General features: G+C 48.1%; 1 protein-coding gene across 3 annotated transcripts in view; it reads right to left on the bottom strand.

The window, feature by feature from the left end:
* Window positions 1-11,829: 11,829 nt before the first annotated feature.
* The window catches only part of pxdn (peroxidasin), a 36,454-nt gene continuing 27,329 nt past the window's right edge, over window positions 11,830-20,954 (bottom strand). For 2 of the 3 annotated variants that reach the window (XM_013915574.1, XM_005751738.2), the window contains 5 exons: window positions 18,578-19,584; window positions 17,882-18,378; window positions 17,663-17,797; window positions 17,365-17,573; window positions 15,611-16,200 (listed from right to left, as the gene is read on the bottom strand). In XM_013915574.1, coding sequence (XP_013771028.1) covers window positions 16,085-16,200; window positions 17,365-17,573; window positions 17,663-17,797; window positions 17,882-18,378; window positions 18,578-19,584 — 1,964 coding nt within the window. In that variant the 3' untranslated portion in view covers window positions 15,611-16,084. Of the gene's footprint in view, window positions 14,336-15,028; window positions 15,143-15,415; window positions 15,549-15,610; window positions 16,201-17,364; window positions 17,574-17,662; window positions 17,798-17,881; window positions 18,379-18,577; window positions 19,585-20,954 lie in introns of those variants that run through there. The other variant, XM_013915575.1, reaches the window with a different exon arrangement.

The raw sequence follows: 20,954 nt of genomic DNA, 5'->3' as shown, positions 1-20,954 counted from the left end.
AGGGACCTCTGCACAGGTTTTTGGAAGCACACATAAAACATTTTATTGAGCACTGATGTGTGAGTTCATGTTGTACCTCACATGTCATTGTTTGTGCCACGTAAAGGCCTCAGGACAGGAAATGACACATGAAGCTGTCATTAATGGAGAAATTATGATCACTGGAGCAGGAAACTGTGTCTCTAATACACTAAATTAGTTTCAATCAAACTCTGTGCTGGCGTTTGTAGTTCCTCTGCAAAGTTTCCATAGAGATAAAAAACACTGAGGACAAAGCTGCCGTACTGACCAGAAAAATGTGTAAAACCTTTAAAAAGTATCACAAAGTGTTAGACTGTGTGTTTGAACAGCTGTACCTCAGACATAAAGCACTCTATCAAACGCTGGCTGACCTAAAACTGAAACTCCAAACTGTGTCAGTCACTGCTCCAGAAACCTCTATAACAACAAGATCAGTCCACGCTTGAACAATGGCAGCGCTCTGCTGGAAGCTGCTGCATCAGCATGAACTGTGAACACATTACTACAGTACAGGCAAATGTGCACTAGTAACACTGTTGAATTATTACTGTTAAAGTTTTACCCATAGCTTCTCAATCCTTACACGGTCACATAACTACATCCAGGCTTTGTTTGTTCGATCCAGACAAAGGTGACTGCGTCTGTGTGACCTGTTATGTGAATACAGCCGTGTGGGAGCCACAAAAACCCTGAATCTCAAATAAAAGCTCATAAAAATATTTCTACGACCATCAAACAGGTAAAACAACAAACAATTAAAAGAGCATCATTTCACCAACTGTATGGAAACAAAAAACAACCGAAGCTAAGATTTACTGGAGCGAACGTCACAAATCAGACGACGCTTTCATTACGCTCCGAACCGCAGACATTTCACGTTCGATAAACTACAACATGAAGCGATTCCACAAAACTGCTACGACCCTTCTGTGAGGCCTCCACCTTGGACACCAACACAGAGCCGTTCACATCAAATCGCCATTTCCAGCCCAGTTAGAGAGTCGCAAATTGTAGTAAATTTTACAGCACATTTTTCTCACCTTGCAACTTTTGACTTGTGGGACTGATGTAAATGTAGTGACGTTACTGTGATTCTACTGTCAGCCAAGCAAATCAGCCAATAGAAGCCGAAGTTCAGCCTATTTAATCAACTCTGGGGCACAACGTCAACCATCCCATCATACTGAGAGTGTTGGTAATTCTTCAAAAAAATATTCAAACAACAAACATTTTTTAGGCCTGTAAATAAAGTTCAATCATTTCTGCTGTTCAACAGAAATTCCTACTCACAGATGTGTCACAATGTGCCAAACGCCGGCCTGTGTCCTCATTAAACCCACTGTGTAATTTCTGTGTTTGCACAGATGATGCTCATATGTGGTTTCCTGGAGTTTATTGTCCACTGTGCATATTTTCAAAGAGTTTATAACCAATATAATACAAACAAATTAGGTGATAAAAAAATATTCTTACTTCTTTTTGCTCCAGCCTTGGTAACTTTGACACAGTAACTTCTGCTGTAATAGTTACACCTCTAAAGAAATCTCACAAGCGTTCGCTTTACTTTGATACCAAGATGTTTACACAGAGTCTGTAATTGCAGGGAAATACATGACTGGAGCACATGTAGAATTGACGGCTCCTTTTTCTTTTTCCACTGCTTTGCTTCTAACAAGCAGACACATGCACTGTAGAAAAACGCAGCTGCAGCCACTGCGGGCTGTCCGCTTACATGCATACATACATACGACCACCAGGGGGCAGGATAGGACCATTACTGCATGCCTAGCTTTGTTGGTAGTTTCAAATTCAAATTCAAATTCAAATTTTATTTGTCACGTACACAGTCATACACAGTACGATATGTAGTGAAATGCTTGGACAACTGCTCGTGACCTGAAGAAAACAAAAAAGGAAAAGGCTATGAATAAGATAGGAAATAAATATGAAAAATTAAAAAGGGTAAATTTAACTAGGAAGGAATAAAATATAAATTAAGGTTAAAAATGAAATAACTGTACAACACAAATTAGAATGAAGGGTAAATTTAACTGGGAAGAATAAGATAAAATATATAAATTAAAGTTGAAAATAAAATAACTGTACAACAAAATACACAATACACAATATAGAGCTATATAAGAATGTATGAAGAAATCTAAATATAAATAAATATATACACAATAACAGCAGCTGTACAAGTATTAACCGGAAATGAAGAACATAGTGACCAGTGTTGTGCAAAAACAAAGTCCAGAATGTCCAGTGTGTGTAAGAACTGTATGTGTGGGTCAGTACTGTGTGGTGGTGTGATTGAGAGACCGTATCGCCTGCGGGAAGAAGCTCCTCCTCAGTCTCTCTGTGTTGGTCTTCAGGGAGCGGAGTCGCTTTCCTGACCTCAACAGAGAGAACAGTCTGTTGTTGGGATGGCTGAGGTCCTTCATGATCTTCCTGGCCTTGGTCCAGCACCGCCTGCTGTAGTGCAGGTCAGGGAGCTCGGAGCGGATGGTGCGCTCAGCTGACCGCACAACCCTCTGTAGAGCTCGTCTGTCCTGCATGGTGCTGTTCCCGAACCAGGTTAAGATGTTTCCCGCCAGGATGCTCTCTATGGTGCACGAGTAAAAGTTCCTGAGCACCTTGGAGGGCAGTTGGAAGTCTCTCAAGCGTCTGAGGTGGTAGAGATGCTGTCTGGCTTTTTTCACCACGGTGTTGATGTGACAGGACCATGACAGGTCCTGCGTGATGTGAACTCCGAGGTATTTGAAGCTGTCCACTCTCTCCACTGGGCACTCGTTGATGACGGGGGTCTGGTAGTTCCTCTCCTGCTTAGTGCTGAAGTCCACTATCAGCTCCTTTGTCTTACTGACGTTTAGGAGGTTGTTCCTCTGGCACCAGTTCTCCAGATTCCTAATCTCCTTCAGGTCGGCTGTCTCGTTGTTATCAGAGATCAGACCCACCTGATCATGGATGTGAGGAGCGTCTACGCAGGGAACGGCAGCGGTCTCTGCGGTCAGGACTCACAGCATCAGCTGATTTATGAGCATCCACCTCTCGTCACAGAAATGGCAGCTTGTAAAACGTTAGCATGTTGACTGAGAGAGCCCATCAGCCCCGGGCTCATTCCAGATGACTCGTTTTATGTTTTTCAGTTATTATGGATGAGCTGAGATAGATAGATACCTCAGGGCCTCAGAGAGGTCTCTCCTGTGCGGCCTTTTCATGAGGAACGTCAGAACATCTGGTACCTGATAACGAAAGCACTGGTTTCTCTCTTACAGCTGAGTGATTCTCCCAGGAGTCGTCACTGACGCATCGTGGGGGCTCATTTGGTTATCTGTGAGCTTTAACTGGAGCTGCACTGGTCCTAGTTAGCAAATCTACACCTGGTTAAATGAGACAAATCACAGCTAATAACACTTTGAGTTCCTTTGCTGGTTGATTAGAAGTTAAATTTGGAGACGTGCAACATTTCTTACACGGATTACAAAAGTGAAGCCAGTGCCATAGTACCTTAAACCTGTATTTTTCTCTCATGTCCAGCAGGGGGCGACTGTGCTGTAAACAAAAATGCAATTTTTGAAGTCTTTCAATGGTTTTTTTAGACATTGGCTGTTTTTCACTCATTTCCAGATGTTGTTCACTTGTATCTGAACGTTTTCAGAGGAGTGTTTTTGAGCTATGAATCATTCCAGTGTGTGAATGTGTGTGTGAATGGGTGGATGACTGAATGTAGTGTAAAGCGCTTTGGGGTCCTATGGACTAGAAAAGCGCTATACAAATGCAGGCCATTTACCATGTGTCGTCACAGCTTAGCAAAGAGCTGCATCTTTGGCCTCTTTGTCATCAGCAGCCTGTCACACAAACACATTTATTCACCGTTCTTTAGTCGCATTTTTAAAAAATCCCAAAGATAACACAGTGAAACAGCATTTTTTTTGCACCAACAGGGTGATTCCTGAAGAACTGAAAACTTGTGGAGAAAAGGCCTGAGAACAATTATCTACAGCTGACGAATCTGAAAGTACGTTCTTTAGAAAAGAGCAAAAGATCCAGCAGAAATCTGACGGAGGCCCTGAGAGATGATCTGGACCTTCAGCCGATCATCTTCTGTTCACTGAAGCCTGGGTTAATGAACCCTAACCCCTGACCCCTAACCCTAGCTTCATCAGAAACTCTCTCAGTGAAGGACGGCTGTCAGCAAGTCAATCTTATTGAAGGGAAACCGGAGCAAAGGCTGATGTATGAAAATGACACAAGAACTGGACTGAAGATCCAAGGAACAGGTCTGACGGAGAGATGGATCCACACCCTGGTCCTTACGTTTGAGGTCTGCTGTGTGTACACCACAGCGGAGGCTGTCATGGTGTCAAATCTTTAAGAAAGTAAAAACAAAAAAAAGTGTCTTATCATCTGTGTATGAATATTTTTTCACTTTTAGATCTCTGAGAGCGATTTCAACAGATTAGTAAAAGACCCCAAACTCTTTGAGCCTCCACCGTGGTGTCACACAAAGGTGTGTGAAGACGAGACAAAGACAAATATCCACCAACAAAGTGCCAAAAGAAACAGAATATCACACACAAACAGGGCACGACTTCAGCGAAACAAACTGAAGTTTTGACAAAGAGCTGAAGAAATGGGGCGAAACATGGAGAACATGCAGAGAACTGACTGAAGACTAGACACAGGTGAGGGCCAAGAGCAGCACAGCTGGGCATAGAAACACAAAGCATGAAGAAAAACCTCAAACAAGACGAGAAAAACCAAGTGAACAAACAGCCGCGAGCACTGAAACAGCCAAGAAATCCAAACAGAAACTCAATCACATCAATCAGGAGTGCAGAACTCAAACCCTGAGACCAGGACCAGGAGACACGTCCAAATCTTTGTATGCTAACACACTGTCATGTAGGCAACCGAGGGGCAACACCCTGAGCTGCAGACACCCCCCCCCTCACTGAGCGCCTGACATCAGCCCGTCAGCGCCGACAGGCCTCAGAGATACGGTCGCAGATTAACTCCATCGATGAAAACCAACATGCATTCGTTTTGATTCCTCGTGCATCCAAGTGTCTCTCAGTGGTTTTGCTGATTTAGAGTTTTATTTTCTCCCAGGCTCTGTGAAGAAAGCTGCAGACAGGTCATTTATCTTTCTTTTTTAAGAGATGCAGACAGATGGTTCTTTTTGGCGTCACAGTCTGTGTTTGTGTGCCTGTGAACATACATTCCTCCAGTGTGTGCTTGGCCCATTTTATGCCTGAAGGAGGGCCGATTAGGGGGTCCTGGAGGCGAGGAGAGGATTATCACGCTGGGTCAGACTGTACCCCGCTGGTGTCCACTGAGGAATGCGGGCAAATCAACCAGCGGGCCGATCAGTCAGTCACGCACCGAGTCATCCCATCTGCCAGTCGGTCATCTGCCAGTCGGTCATCTGCCAGCGAGGCGCTCGGCCAGTCCTCACATGCTTGGCTCTCTATCAGCAACTGTTACTCTGCCCAGCACTCACACATCTGAAATAATCGTATCTAACCTGGAGAACACTGACGATCAAACCTCCTCTTATCTGTGTCTGCGTTTCAGCCACAGGATACACTCTGCTTAGGCAATCACACTTTACAGACCTGGGAAAGCAGTTTGGTATTTTCATAAGGGGGGAAAGACTCCTCCTGGTGGGAGGGGGGTCATATGTAGCACTCTATTTGGCATCGAGTTACAGCTGTAAATCTAATTTGTGTAACTTAAACGCTGGAAGCTGAAAAGAGCAAAGCTGAGAATGAAATCAGAGACTGAGGAGGAAAGAGGAACAAACAACCCAGCCTTCACTTTTACACAGACTAATGCAGCAACGCCACACAGGCTTCAACCCTTTCAGCATCTGTTTTCAACATGCAGGGCAGTGTGGTGGAGTTCATCTGGAGCCACTCGTGTCTGCAGGAGATGTGATAAAAATGGGTCCGAGTTCAGGGACTGAGAGCAGCACCAGCCAGTGGGGCAGCAGGTAGTGCTGCCGTGTGCTTTAGCATGTGCAACAGAGACAAATCTGTCACTCTCAGCTCATCATGGCCCAATGAGCAGTTTACTGCCTGTAAGGAAATTTTTTTACACCAAATGATGAAATGTTCCTGAACCTAAAGTGAGCAAAAGTTTAAAAAAAATCATATTTTGTTCTCAAGTCCTCAGACAGCTCTCTGCTCTCCTTTCTGTCCTCCGTGCAGCACACTCACACTACTACTGGCTTCAGGTGTGATTGCTTCATTGCCAGCACCTGTTTCCTGCCACAGGTGAGTTCAAACAAGCGTCATACGCTTGACATAAGACAATTCACCAACAATATTGAAAAGATGCCAATAATTTTGTCCAGCGTTCTGTGTGAAACACTTCAAATTTGACTTTTGTTCTTTTGGGGTTTTTTGATCAAATGCAAATAAACGAAATAAAGTGTAAACCAAAACATTTGTAACAATATTCTGGGAGAAATGCTGCTTTTTCTGGAAAGATTTCAGGAGTGCTGATTATTTCGGCTGTGACTGTACATAAATAACATTGTTTACCATCCCATCCCCTCCAGTGCACAGGAATCATTATGTCATGTATGCACGATGCTTCCAGTGTTAAGACGACACTTTGAGGATACGATGCCTGAACACATCTGCAGTAGCTTGTTAGGATTACCTTTTCTGCTGCTGATGGCGCCTCTGTGCAAGATGCATATTTGTGGTGGTCCCATCTGTTACCAGTTATAAATAAAACTGAGGTCTTTGTGCGTGTAAAGCAGCCATACTTATCAACGTGAGCATCCTCTCAGATTCACGAGTCTAAATATGGAAGGCTGCCGTTTGACATAAGGAGGTGCTTGCTTCACTTTTTTAAAGCGCTCGAGGCGAGCGTTCAGGACAAAAACACGAGTTTCACAAACATGTCGGAGATCATCGAGCAGCTGGAAGGAATAAATGAGTCAAACATGCCTCGTGTTTTCTGAGTATCACTGCCACTGAATGAATTGAGTCCAGTCCAAAGCACACTGGACACAAAGAACAGGAAGTAATCATGCTGAATGAAAAGATGCTTTGTTAGCAGTTAGCTGCTGATGCTAACATCACAGTAGATGTGATACAAACAGAAACGTTGAGGACATCAGGCTGAAGCTCCACAGAGACCTCCTGAGAGGCAGTTACTGCAAATGAGGCCAATAAGCTCTCTGCCAGGTTTGATGAGCACAACTTTTCCACTGAGCATGCAAACATTTCCTCGTCACTGTCTCCCATTACGATCGCTCTGGATTGCCATCGTTAACGCTGGCAGATAAGCACGCAAGCATTTAGGGTGAAGCTTGCTTGTGAACTTTACATGCAGTCTTAGTAAAATCTGCCCAACCCTGCATTCAGCACTGCAGCACAGGTGACTAATAATCTGTGCACTGAAGTCAGAACATCTGAACATTTACAGGAAGGATGAAAACTTTTCTGTGGGGCTCACAGCAGATTTGCTCCCTGACTGATGGGTTCTTGGTTTTAAACCTGGAACCTGTAAAAAGCCTGTGCACAGAGTCTGACTCATGTGAGTGGCTAGGAGACGGGCTCCCACAGGAACCAATACACAGCAGATGCAGCCTATAGATTCCAACATCTGCTCGTGATTATAATCTGTTCTCCTAAGGCACTAAGGCACTAAGGCACCTGGCTCTGAACCAGCACCTAAAGATGTGTCCAGTTTGTTGTGACCACAGAGACGAGTCAGGCGGGCAGATAGGACCGGAGCACACGCACACTCATGGCGTCTGCAGCTAGATTTCTCAGGGCAAGAATCACAGCGCGAGTCTGAACCCAACCACCAGTTTCATCCAGGTTCACTCCGTGTGCAGGGAGACTACGCTGCACATCAGCGCGTCCTCGCAGGCGTGAGCTGGTTGATAATTCCACGTGGGCTCAGAAAACGACCAGCTGTGATCAAAAGGTCCAGTAAGAAACATCCATAAAAACATAACTGATGTAAATTTGTTCACTCTCACACTCATGGTGATCTTCTCGAGCAGCTCTGGACTGTTTCCTGCAGTCCTGCTGTGTATTCTTGTACTCGTCTCTCTGTGACGGATGCTCGACCGCCTCCCGCGAGTCAAACCGTTGATCCTCCAGTTTGAGTTTCGTTTTCAGGAAGTGGGACAGGTCACAGGCCGAGAGATGTGATGAGTGATTCATGTGGGGAGTGATTGTGTTGGTTGCTTGCTTTCCTTTGTTTTTTACTGGTGCATTATGGGTAACCTCAGTCTCTAACTGAGCATGCTCCAGTGACAGGCCAGCACTTCATGGTCAGGTTTCAGGTTTTTGACTTTTATAGACGTATTTTCCAGTTTTGTGATTACACTTCATACACATGGTATCGTGATGATTTTCATGTATTTTTGTAAACCTGAAATAAACGTTTGATCTACTTCAAGGCAGCAGAAGCAAACTCCAACAAAGCTGTCGTATAACTAATGACATTATGACATCAATAGACTAAAAGTAATAAACCAGAATAAAGTGAACATACAGGCAGGAAATGGGCGGGTCGCTCATGTCAACAAGGGGAGAGACGAGAGCCCAGCTGAGAGTGTGGAGCTTTTGAAAAGCTGTTGAAAAGATAAACACTCAGCTGCAGTCCATCAGCACAGACCTGCTTACAGTTTGCTTGTCTGGACTCTGGCAGGACGCTCACAGGAAGCTGCAAGTCCACGAGCTCTCAAAAAGATCCCCCCCTGTGCCTCTAGCAGGACTAAGATTACGTCTGCATGAAATAAAGCGCCTGTAATTCTTAATAACTCGGTGAAGCACATTAAACTGCATCTCTTGTGATTTCAGCAGTTGCTTTATGCAAACACCTGCCCTGTAAACTCTCTGCCTCATGTGTCAGAGCCAAAAACGCTAGCGGGAATCCATCTCATGACACTTCCTACCCGCCGGGGGTCACAAGCCATCGCCGCAGTCCTTTGAGTGCTGGGATGCAAAACCCATTTTCCCTCAGCAGGACACCACTTCTCTGGCTTTCATCCGCCCCGCTCTGGAAATGAGAATGACGTTCCATTAGCGAGGGGAAAGAATCCCCCACCTTGGCGAGCGAGAGGTGCATCGCTGAGGGCCAATTGCCTAAATGAAATTCCAGTATGTGATGAGTGGGAAGCAGGCGGCTCGCCGGGTAGCCAGGACTGTGCAGCTGCAGACTCGTGTCCTTTCCAAACCCTGAAGTTTAGCCCCAGTGCTCTGCCTCAAACTCTGACACACACTGCATGGAGATCCAGATCTCAGGGTTGCTTTAGATTTTGTAGGCCTGCATTGCTTTGCTGAGTGTGTGTGTGTGAGACATGCTGGTCTAATCTAGCCCGTCCACAACACTTACATAATCAGATTTTCCACCGCTCTCTGAATCGCTCAGTCTGGACCTTTGGCTTTCATGTTAAACTCTGCAGCAGACAAGGAAACAACCAGACACAGTCCATGTGTGTATTCCTGTTTGGATCTCCAAGTGAGCCAGGTCCCTTGTTGTCAGGGCGATAATGTGTTTTCCTGCCAAAGATCGAGGCTCTTTTATCTGTGCAGCACTGGAAACCTCATTTCCCGGTCCGGTTTTCCTTCCAGAGGCTCTGTCCACTCCGGTCCGGCTGCCAGAGCCAAGTCTGTGGGGAGAAGCGTGGAAGACCAGGCGTAGAGTTCAACGAGACAACTCCCAGAGCAGAGTTCATTTACTTCAACCCACATGTGGCCAGCAGTCTGAAGCTGCTAATATTACTCACCTTGCAAACATCCCTCACAGCTGCTTTCTGCTTGTCTGCACATAGTTTAGATGCTGTTGTTGCTCTTGGCAAAAGCTGGCAGTTAGTGTGCTAACATGCTAATGTTTAAAGGCACAGAATGCTCAGTCTTGTCGCCTTCATGTTTGCAGGTGTGTTACTGATTTGCTCTCATCCACAGAGCTGCCAGAGCGACCAGCGATCACTGAAGGTCAATGACATGGTGAAGGGTAGCAACAGGTGGAGCAACTGTTAGCAACACAGAGTAGGCGGTGTCCCTGCTGAGGTGAGCGACTGCAGCAAAGGATGGGTCTGATTAACCTGACACAGTGGAGCACAGGTTAGAAGGTTATTTACTGAACCGGAGCCTGAAGGTAGCAAAGAGCAGAACAGCTCCTGTGAGGTTTTAGGATGTTTGCAGATTGCTGCAGTTTCCATGTTTGCATGAAACATGTAGGCCTGCGTGACTGAGGCCTTTTAACCTGCAGACGAGTTTTCAGGGACGATCAGATGTTCGGGCCGAGACGTCCTCTTCCATCTGCTGCATGAATTGGCCGTTGACTCTGGAGCCTGGGTAGGAGATGATGTTCACATTTGGAGAGTCACACCAATAAACTGAACTCAGCTCAGCTCCACTTTCAGCCCTTTATGAGCTTATTGGTGCAACCCTCCACAACAGTCCCAGTTTTTCATGTGGCTGTTGGGGCAAAGAATTGCTGGGTCCGCTCTGGAGCGTCTGCTGTAGCAGCAGATATCTCAGCCAAGACTTCCTGTTTTGTCTGCTGGTCACAGTTTCCAAAAGCAGATTGTTTTCAAAGAGTGAAATGCACTTCAGCAGTTAGAAGAGGACAAATGAAAAACTGATGGTCATCGATGATTCTGAGATTAGACCAGGTGGGTACTACACTAAAGGGTTAACTACTGTTAGCCCCAAATCTACTGACAGGTTTCATTTTATATGCAGATGACAGTTTAACCTCAGCAGGAAGTTTATGTGAGGACAGATCTGCAGAGTTCCTGTTGCACGTGAGAGTCGTGGTCAAGATGAATTTCAAAAAGTTCCTAAAAGGCTAAATATTCACAGGTATGGACGGAGGTGGACTCACCGTACTGATAGTCGATGTCTGCGGACACATCGTCTCGTCCTGGGATAGGTTTCAGCCCCCCCCCCAAGGATAAGTGGGATGGATGGGTCTAAAACTGTAATGGGACCCATCCAGTCATGACTGACAGACCAACTAACAAACCAAACAGGAAGTGCAGGAACTTGAGAGTAATCAGAGTCAAATGCAAACTTGTAGGCTCTGTAGTTTGGACCTGATCAAGTATCTGCTTTAAACCAGAACACTAAATCAGACGAGTCATGTTCAGTGAAACAAAAGTCATTTTGTGATGAGCAAATAAAAAAGTCCTCTCATTAATGATGAGCTGACAAAGAACAGGCACCAACATGTGACTGTAATTCAAATGTGGCTTTTTTATTTATTATTACTGTTGAGAGGCATACATTACAGTGCAAACCATTCTTTGGCAAAGGTACAATACAACTGTCATGACAGGCACTAGGTTGTCCACAATGACCGCTGGTTAGGACAGTGTAGGTAACACACGTTCAGTACTGCAGGGCAGTGCGCTCCACTGACACTGGGAACCTTTTCAAGGGGAAATAAAAAAAGAGGGACTCACAAATACACACATCTATCAACACACACAGACGGGTAACGCAAAGAGCTCACAGAGCTTCGGGGCGCGAGCCAAAGCTAGTAGCTGTGACCGAGACACGGGGACACGAACACACAGTAACATGGTGCTGCAGGAGAAGGAGACACCACTGTAAACACAGTTCGTCCAGTATGAGGTGATACTGTTTACCAGTGTGACTGTGGGTGCTCTGACATCTTTACTGTCACCGATCAGCCCCTCAGCTCGCAGGATGTTACCACTGAAGAAGAAAACACAGGAAAGGAAAACTGCACACGCTCCGACACAATCGGAGGAAAACAGGAAGACGAGATCGGGAATTGTGTCGCACGGAGCGAGTCAGTGCACGGAGAGTACGAGGAGTACAGTACGTGTGAAAGGCGGTAAATCGGTCTGACAAACAGCCCCCCCGACCCTGAGCGCCCCTCCCCCAACATCACTTCCTCTCTCATATGGCTTCAATTATGAAGGAATGAGGGTCAGAGGCCCGCGCCACACATGCTCGGCTACATGGCGTCATCCTCCATATCTCAGAGCATTCCTAACCTATATAAACACCCAACGGGGGGGAGAGCGAGGAGGGGGGCTGCTGGACAAAGGAATGCAAGCGTGTCGTTGGACCGAGAGAGCTGCAGAGCAGAGCTGCTCGCAGTCCTCCAACGGTGTCGTCGGCGCCAGCGGAGCCGCAGGCTGTGACCCCGCCCCCCCAGCACCTCTCACTTTATTCTTTTAAACTGGATCTAAACAACTTTTAGCCAAACTGTCCATAAATGCACAAACTGGCAGCAATATTCTGCTACTTATTAGAGCACTAAGTCTGTTATGGACAGCAGCCATTTCTGTTATATTTCAGCTGTTCATTGTTTGTCACGCTGACCTTTAAATGTGCAGCTTTATAACTGTAATCAAGAGAAAGGAAAGTTTCTCTGTTTTACATATCAGGGCAAAATAAAGTCTGTAAAATGAGGTAAATACGACCTGGAATAAGCGACACATTAATTCATTATTCATGCAGACGGCGTGTATGCGAGTCCAGCCTGTGATTCATGGAGGAGCACTGGAAGTGACGGTTTCCTGTGTGACCGCCTCAGTCGGTCTCTCCACTGTGAGGTTTCAGCATCTTTGGAGTTCATGGTCGAGCTATTAGGTTGGTGGACAAACATCTGCCCTCTGTTCAGCTTCCAAACGACCCACGCTTGTTCTGTCTTCTTCTGCTTGTCGTGACCTTTAACCTTTCACATGCTAGCTGAGTTTGAGCCGGAACTCTTGGGTCTGACCTCACGGTGAATTTTCTAGGACGTCCACTGCTGTGAAGATCCAGACCTGCAAACTGACACAGCTCCTGCTTTTATAGAGGCGCTGGTGATGATGATGATGATTAATTAATCAATGCATCTGATTGGCAGCTCCTCGCTGACGCCGACTCCTGCAGAAGCATTAAGAGTGGACTCGGTTTATCACGTTGTTTCTGCATTTTGCATTAGCGTCTGCAGGATAGATGATAACAGGTTGTGTTAACCTCATTTAGACACCTGATGAGAATCGAATTGTTTATATTTGATATTAGCGCACAAGACTGTGGCTGAGTGTTTCTGGCAGGTAAGCATCGTTTCAGCTACTTAATAAACAGACACTGGTTTGTGTGGCTTTAAGCCTTTGTGCTAAAACTTGTTCAGATCCAGTCAAATATTTGTTTCATTGAAATTACTGAGCTCATCTTCCCACGACTGCAGAAGCACCGGTCCGAACATGAGCAGGTCAAAGTGAGAATACTGAACCAGGACAACATTCAAACATAAACTCATAAAATCATACTTTTGGCTTTAAAACACTGAGGAAAATACTGGAATAAAGTCCGCGGCACGTGAACACAGTGGTACAAACAGGGTTTCTTTCAAAGGCGCCGGAGCGAGAGCCGGCCGAGCGTCCGGCACACACAGCGAGGGAGTCGTCAGTGGACCGACGAGCAGAGATCAGTAGACATTTCTTTTGCATTACAAACATTTTTGTAGGGCTTCACATTTTCTTCATATGCAACAATTTATACAAAAAGGGAAAAGAAGAGAATAACATGATAAAAAGCACCGCGGGTTAAAGATGCAGTAACTCTACTCATAAGTACAACAGTCGTCTCAACTGTGATGTAGCATTAAGGACATACTGAGTGTATATAGGCTGCTTTGCATATACAACAAAATACTTTGAAGGTTTAGTGATTAAACTGTGATAAAATCGGGGGGTAGCACCAGTTTTCGGCATCTCTAACCTGAGAATATTGTGTGAGACAAGAAAATGGCGACCGCCTTTCCATCTACTTCCCTGTCCTGCAATTTATCGTCGAGCGGGAGGAGCAGGACGGCAAACGGCAGCTGGTCGCGGCTCTTCGGGAGCCTGGGCGCAGGGAGGAAGGAGAGGCCGGCCCGTCTCACGCCCGCTCGTCCATCCGGCGGGTCAGAAATAAATCCACGTAGTGACAGCGGCTCGTCGCCGGAGGATTTCGAAGCGAGCCTCGCGCCGCTGGGTGCAACAAACAGGAAACAAAATAAAATCCCTCCCCGGGTCGAAGAAAACGAAAAACTGAGACGAGGCTGTTGGGTCTGTCGAGGTCGTTGGCGGCGGTGGAGCCGCGCGATTTCACGAGTCTCATGTCCTCTCCGTGCGTCTGATTGCGAGCGTGTGACGTTCAGACGCCAGAGGGCGTGTTTGCGGGGGTCCTGAGGGTCGTTACGGGCGGCGGGCGGGCGCCGTCAGCTGCTCGAGGCACACCGGGCAGCAGCTGCCTTTTAGCTTGACGGGCCGTTTGCACTCGGTCGCTGGGCAGGACTCCACGAAGCAGGTCACCTGGGCGTCCTGTCGGGGCGGGAAAACACAACAAGGGTGACAAGTCATGACGTCGTTACGTGTGAGATCTGAGGCGAAACTGACAGAAAAGACGCCAAAAACACCAAAACGGGAAAGAAAACTTAAACTGTTCAATAAGAACTGACATCATTTAGCTCACGTGATCAACAGCCAATTACACGGCTGCAAACCAGGGCAGGTAGACATGATCGCGTTCAAACCCAGGTTTGATTTTGGGTTCTGTTTGTTTGCATGTGACAATAACACCATGTGACCCTCAGCCGGTCACTCCGCCTCCTGCCACCAGGACCACCTGACCTGGGACTGACCTGCCCGTCATGCTCGCTGTGTCGTCGTACGTGACGACCACAGACTGCTCTGTTTGCTCGCAGACTGTCTTCCTCGTCTGCTTCTGCCTGCCAAGCTCAATTACTGCAAACATCCCTCTGAATGCAGAGAGGTGTGGAAGAGAAGAGCGAAAGATGGCAACACAGCGGCGTGGAGGCCAGGCCTGCAGGAGGTGGGAAGGTCTGACACCGGAGCGCCATCGCCAGCAGCAACACAGTCAGACACGAAAACTGAACATGATGCCAAGATCTGCTCGAAGAGACGAGACGCTTCCAGACTCACAGAAACATTTAAACGGCGTCTGACAGAGGACGTGTTCACGTGTTAACCCACAGCCCTGCCCGCTACACTCACTCTGCATTCACATGTGGCGCACGGGTCCTTTTTCCACCGCTCGCCGTCCGCTCGCTCGCGGCCTTCGCTGTCAGTGCAGTCAGTGGTGCTCAAACGGGCTTCAAGTCTTTTAATCTGCAGAAACATGAGAACAACACATTTTAAAAGTCAGAACACACACCTCACCTCCCCAAACACACTGACACCTGCAGCTGACCAGAGGGCGGAGCCAGCACACCGACCTCGGCACGCCGATCCCTTCTTGAGGAATTAACTGCTCTGAGCAGTGAGACATAGCAACGTTTTTAAGATGGTTAGAAGTTTCAGACACTTTGATCACAAACGTCACCATCTGGATTTAAAGGATAAAGAACAGCTACAAACATCTGTCTGTGGATGCAGACACACCTGCTTTCGTAAGCTGGTGATGGTCTTCTGCATGTCGGAGACAAAATCCTGGAAGTCGTTGATGGAGGGCTCAGTGCTCTTCCTGGAAGTCGCAGAGACATTTCCCAGACTGCCTGGGGTCTCCTCTACTGAGCTGCACACACACACACAAACCAAATGACTGAAGATGTTCACAGTTAACAGTTTACAGGACAAAGATGCACAAATGAGTGTTTTACTTATTCTACACCTCAAATATCTGTTATCGAGGTATTGTCAGGACAGCATTCCTCGCCACATCGCAGGTCACCTGACTCACACATCTGTAAGTGTATGTCGCAGGTTTCTGAGGCCTACAAGTGTTTTTATTTTTGCTGTAAAACAAGAATTTTCTGGCCTAAAAATTGATGCCAGACTTTCCCACACTCCAGGACCGCTGACACCGAGGGAACGCTGTAAGATTACACAGGAGGCAGCAGTGAGTCAGCCATGTTCAAACTTTACAGCACATATAAACATGTTTACAGCCTGATACACAAACTGGTTGGTCTCCATGGATACTTCCTGAAGGTTTGCATGATTACGGGCGTGCCCTGCTAGCTGTCTGCTGGACTCGGGTAACCAGAGTCCCTGAACTGGACCTCTGGACAACGTCTGTGCTGTTGGAGCAGTTTAAGTTTACAGGTGTTGTTACCTGTTCTCCTGGGAGCTGCTGGCAGGTTTGTACTCTTTGTAGCTGTGCTCAGCTGACCGGCGTCCCCTGAAGTGGTACGACAGGGCGTTGAACTGGCCCTTAGTTCTGCAGTCTGGTGGGTTAAACACAACACACTGAAAATCAGTAGAAGAAGAAAACAGAGTCGCTGAGGCCAACAGAAGGACCATTTATGACCTGACTGCAGTGCTTTTAGGCTGAAGTGCTGGAATCAACCACAGGAGCACATGGTACCCTCATCTCTTAGCGCGAGTTGTTTAAATCTTCTCTGACGTGCTTCGTCTTGCACTGTATCGGCTCCTTTAGACTCTCTGCTATGCAGACGACTCACCCATTTATCGAGCTGTGAGGGAGAAGACCGCGACCCCCCTAACGATCCCGCTTTTGTCATCCTGGAGGATGAAAAAACTGACAAATCCTTCTCCACTGTCACAGTGACGCAGCTTCCAGGTTTACGAGCGCCGCGTCTTTATGTAAACGCTCAAATCTCAGCTGCGGTTGATTCACAGACTGCGTGTAGAAGACGAGAACAACAACACTTCCTCTCTTGTGCCGACAGATAAAAGCGAACACACACGTGTCACTGTTAGCAAACGCAGCTATATTCTCTGTTTATTGTTTCTGCTCTCCTCATACAGTGAATATGTGCAGTATGTAAGAAGCTGCAGTCAGAGAGCAGACTCATCACCAGCGTCTGCTTCCTCTTTAAAGAAGAAAACATGTTTCCATCCTGTGATTAAACTCCTGACTAAACCTTTACATCAAACACTGAGATCACTCCAACCACAATAAAAGCCTCTTTTTAATAATGGAGGTTTGTTTTCATGCACCAGTATAAAATAATAAAACTGGGATCAGATTTGTGCAACAAATTCACAATACGGGCCAAAAATAAACTTTAAAAGGTTGAAGCAGAGACAGCGACCTCTGTGACCACAGAGCCACTTTGTCTCAGCTAAGATCAGAAAAACAACCAAAACCAAACAACGTCCTGAAAGCTCCTCTCGCCCTCACGGGTCTGCAGGCTGTTCTATTTGTTGTTCTGCGCTTGCTCAGGGCTGCAGCTGTTCAACACATCTGGGATACACTCGAATGCTAATATTCAACCAGTGATTTATTTAGTGGAGTTTAACTTATTCAAGCTTAAAATAAATGTTTGTGTTTTGAAAACAACAAACGTCTGCTAAGGTATCCTGGTCGTCGTGATCTGAGCTGTCGAGTAAACTGAAGAATAAAGCGAGCGTTTGCTGACTCTTACCTTCGCAGCAGTCCTGCCACATGCGCAGGTCGATCTGAGGGACGTCGTCACAGCTGATGTAGCCGTGAGGCAGCTCGGCCACCCTGAACACGTCGCGCTGTACGCGCGTGATGTTGTCGCCGTTATCGCACAGCACCCGGGCGAGGGACGCCTGCTTCAGCTGGGTCAGCTGGGCAGGTGTGAACACGCCGGGGTTCTCGTACCAGAACCTGAACACGGCAGGAAGGAGAGAAATAGGATTCATCTGTTGCGGTCACGTGACGCTCGGCGACAGTTTGGTACTGAAAGGTTGACCTACCTGTCGCCATCACGCACGCGTTTGAACTGAGTGGTGAGGAGACACATGAGGGTGGGGCCCAGCCGGCTGCCGGGGACCAGATCTTCAGCCATGAGGGCGGGGAACAGGTCGATGTTCAGAGGCGTGCCGTACAGCCTGCAACACGAGGAAATAGAAACACGTTGAGCTCATAACATAACTCTGGCGAGTCACACTGAGCCTGTCTGAGGCCACGCCCACCTCTGCAGCTTCTCTCTGACCGACGGATTCTTAATCTCGTTCTTCAGGTCATCAAAGGTCCGAGCAGATGTCAGGTTACAGAAGGTCCTGTAGTCGTTATACGGCGGGATGCCGTGGTCCCTCCCTCGCTGTATATTCATGGCGGCCAGGTCCAGAGCCACGGCGTGGGCCATGGAGAACAACCGCTCCGTCAGCTCGGTGTTCAGAAGCTGTGTGGTGACACGCATTTTACCGGCGACGCCGAAGAGCCCGCGAAGCAGCGGGTCGATGCCGCCCTCGTTCACGATGCGGAACGGCGAGAAGAAGGCCCGGTGCAGCGAGATGTGGCCCTGCGGGATCGGCTGGAAGTCCTCGTCTAACCTGTACAGGATCGGGTTGATGAGGGTGTGGCCAAAGCGGAACGCGGCGGTGGCAAACGCGTTGAAGACGCCGGCGTTCACGTTGGGGTCGTAGCCCCCGTACGGCCCCATCATCTTCATGCCAACCTCACCTAAGATCTGAGAGAAGAGGAGGGTTAGTCTGCCTGCTGTGACATCATCAGAGAAGCGTTTCATTGGCTGCAACTTTTACATTAAACAGCTGAATGAAGTGAGCCCCTCCCTCTCTCTGTGTCCCGGGCTGTCACACTCATGCTAACCCTGAGCTCACCTGATGATCAGCTGAGCAGCGCGGGCGCCATCAGCTCGGAGCCGTTACCTTGGGCAGCCAGTGGCTGTAGGTGATGTGCTGCATCTGGGCGCCGACGATCTTCCGAGCCTCATGGTAGATGGTGTCCCCGTCCCAGTGGGGGTTCAGCCTCAGCAGCTCTGTAGCGATGCGGTTGTGCTCCCTGAACCACGCGGTGTGCATGGCGGTCAAACCCAGCTGCTCGTTGGCTCGGTGGTCTCCGGCGAGGAAGCACGGAATGGGACTCTCGTTCTCGTCCCTCATGCACTCGGTGGGTGGCCCGCTGGCGAACGGCAGGAGCGGCTTGCCCGTCCGCTGTATGATGCCCTGCCGCAGGAGACCCCTCTGGCTCGCCAAGTCGCGGACTTCCTCCGATTCGTGCCGCGAGCTGCCGTAGACGTTGGAGGCGTCGATGTAGGAGGTCAGCTGGTTGATTTGCTCTCTCGGGTAAACGCTGTTCATCAGCAGAGACGTCATCCCGCTGCCGCACACCGGGCTGGACCGGACGAAGAACATGCAGCGGGCGCCGCTCCGCAGCTGCCGCTGGTCGTTGGGCGGGAACTGGATGGGGAAGCAGGGCGGGTCGTTGGTGCACACCTGAGCGCACAGCTGGCCGTCGGAGAACCGGGACTGGCTCAGAGCCACCACCGTGGAGTCCAGGTCGTGGTCCAGGAACTGACCCCACTGCATCAGCATGTGCGTGTAGCGGTCGTCGGGGGTGATGGTCTCCGATCCGATCATGGTGGTGGACACCAGCCTCGGCAGCGGCAGTTTGTAGCCGTTATGGACGCGGTCGGTGGCACCTCGTGGAAGGTTGAAACCGTTATCGTAGACGGACTTCAGCAGCCGCTCGAAGGCGGTGAGCGAGGCGCCCCACATCGGGTGCTGCAGGTTGTTGCAGGTGCCGTCGTGGCTGCGGTACTTCTGGTGGAAACAAATGTCCGAGCAGTTGTTGATGCGGCGGTGGGCTGTGCAGCCGGACAGGTTGGCGATCATGTCCAGGAAGCGGGGGGACACCAGGTCGTTGTAGCGAAACGCTGCGGAAAGGAAACACACGCTTAGACGTCCATCACAGAGTAATCATAGCAGCCCGGCTAATACACTCAGCCCCGCCCCCTCTGTTAACGCCAACACCTCCCAAACCAAAGCCTAAGATGTCACGGTGGATATGGCCATCTTTTATATACAGTCTATCACTCCCAGCTTCAGCCCACAGCGCCTCCTGGAGATGCCGCGGGTTAGAGACCTGCTCACATTCATCAGGTAATCCACAGGATCAGGCCCTGGAGCCCCTCCCACAGAGGCCACAGGACGCCCTCCATCAGCTTTGAAATGAGAGCACAGCACATTCAGGTGTGTTAGCAGTGCAGCGTTGCACTTATGCATGACAGCAAGTGTCAAGCGTGTGTGAGGTGAGACTTCCTGTGTGAACGTTCCCACACATCACTGTTGCGTGTTTGTTTACTGGGGAGTTAAAAGGAGAACGTGGGAGCCGGCGTTTCCCTCCACGAACGTTTGTTCAAACTCGCCGTCTGTTGTGTTCATCGCTGTTCCTGCGTTTCCCCGTGAACCTGAAACTGTCACTATTGGTCTCACTACATTTACACCACATGAGGCGTCAACTACACTCAGCCTTTGTTATCATTTCAAGGATGAAAATATCCCAAAGAGCAAAAACAGGAAGTGAAAAAATGGTGAAAAAATTAACTAAAATAAAAATCTTGCAAAGAGAAAACTGCAGATTTATGAGGGAAACACTGACACATTTCAATATGACAAAAAAATGAACAAAACTTTTTAGAAGAACTTGCAGATTCAGGAGAATTAAAGCCAGAAATTTAATTTCAAAACTAAGAAAAACTCGATTTCCCGTCACACTGATGGTGAAATGTAGATCAGCTGACCTTCGTGCTGTTAAAATTAACCCCCCAGAACAACGACTGCTTCATGAGCCATAAACTAAAACAACCCCCCCCACATGCTTTTGCACATAAACATCCAAATCCCCCCGTGCTCCCCCCACGCGCAGGTATAATTGACCCAGTGTGAACACAAACCACGTAGGTGAGGTGCTGCGGCCAACCGAGGACTAATAAAAGTGTTTACGGCTCCTCGTCAGCGGGCCGTGGTCACGTGTCCGTCCCTCGGCTGTCGCTGAGGAGAAAATGGCGCACAGATGGAGGCATGCACGTGTTGCTCACAGCAGCGAGAGATTCATAGACAGAATTAAATTATTGGCACCACAAGACTCCACTCAGGAAACTGTGTGGAAGCTGTTTACTGAACAGCAGCTTCATTCTGCAAAGTCTGAAACTGCATACAGTGGGGCAAAAAAGTATTTAGTCAGCCACCGATTGTGCAAGTTCCCCCACTTAAAATGATGACAGAGGTCAGTAATTTGCACCAG

Source organism: Pundamilia nyererei, unplaced genomic scaffold (assembly GCF_000239375.1).
Source record: "Pundamilia nyererei isolate P.nyererei 1_Seehausen unplaced genomic scaffold, PunNye1.0 scaffold00324, whole genome shotgun sequence".
In the NCBI taxonomy this organism is placed as follows: domain Eukaryota; kingdom Metazoa; phylum Chordata; class Actinopteri; order Cichliformes; family Cichlidae; genus Pundamilia; species Pundamilia nyererei.
This window is presented reverse-complemented; position numbering and strand designations above follow the sequence as displayed.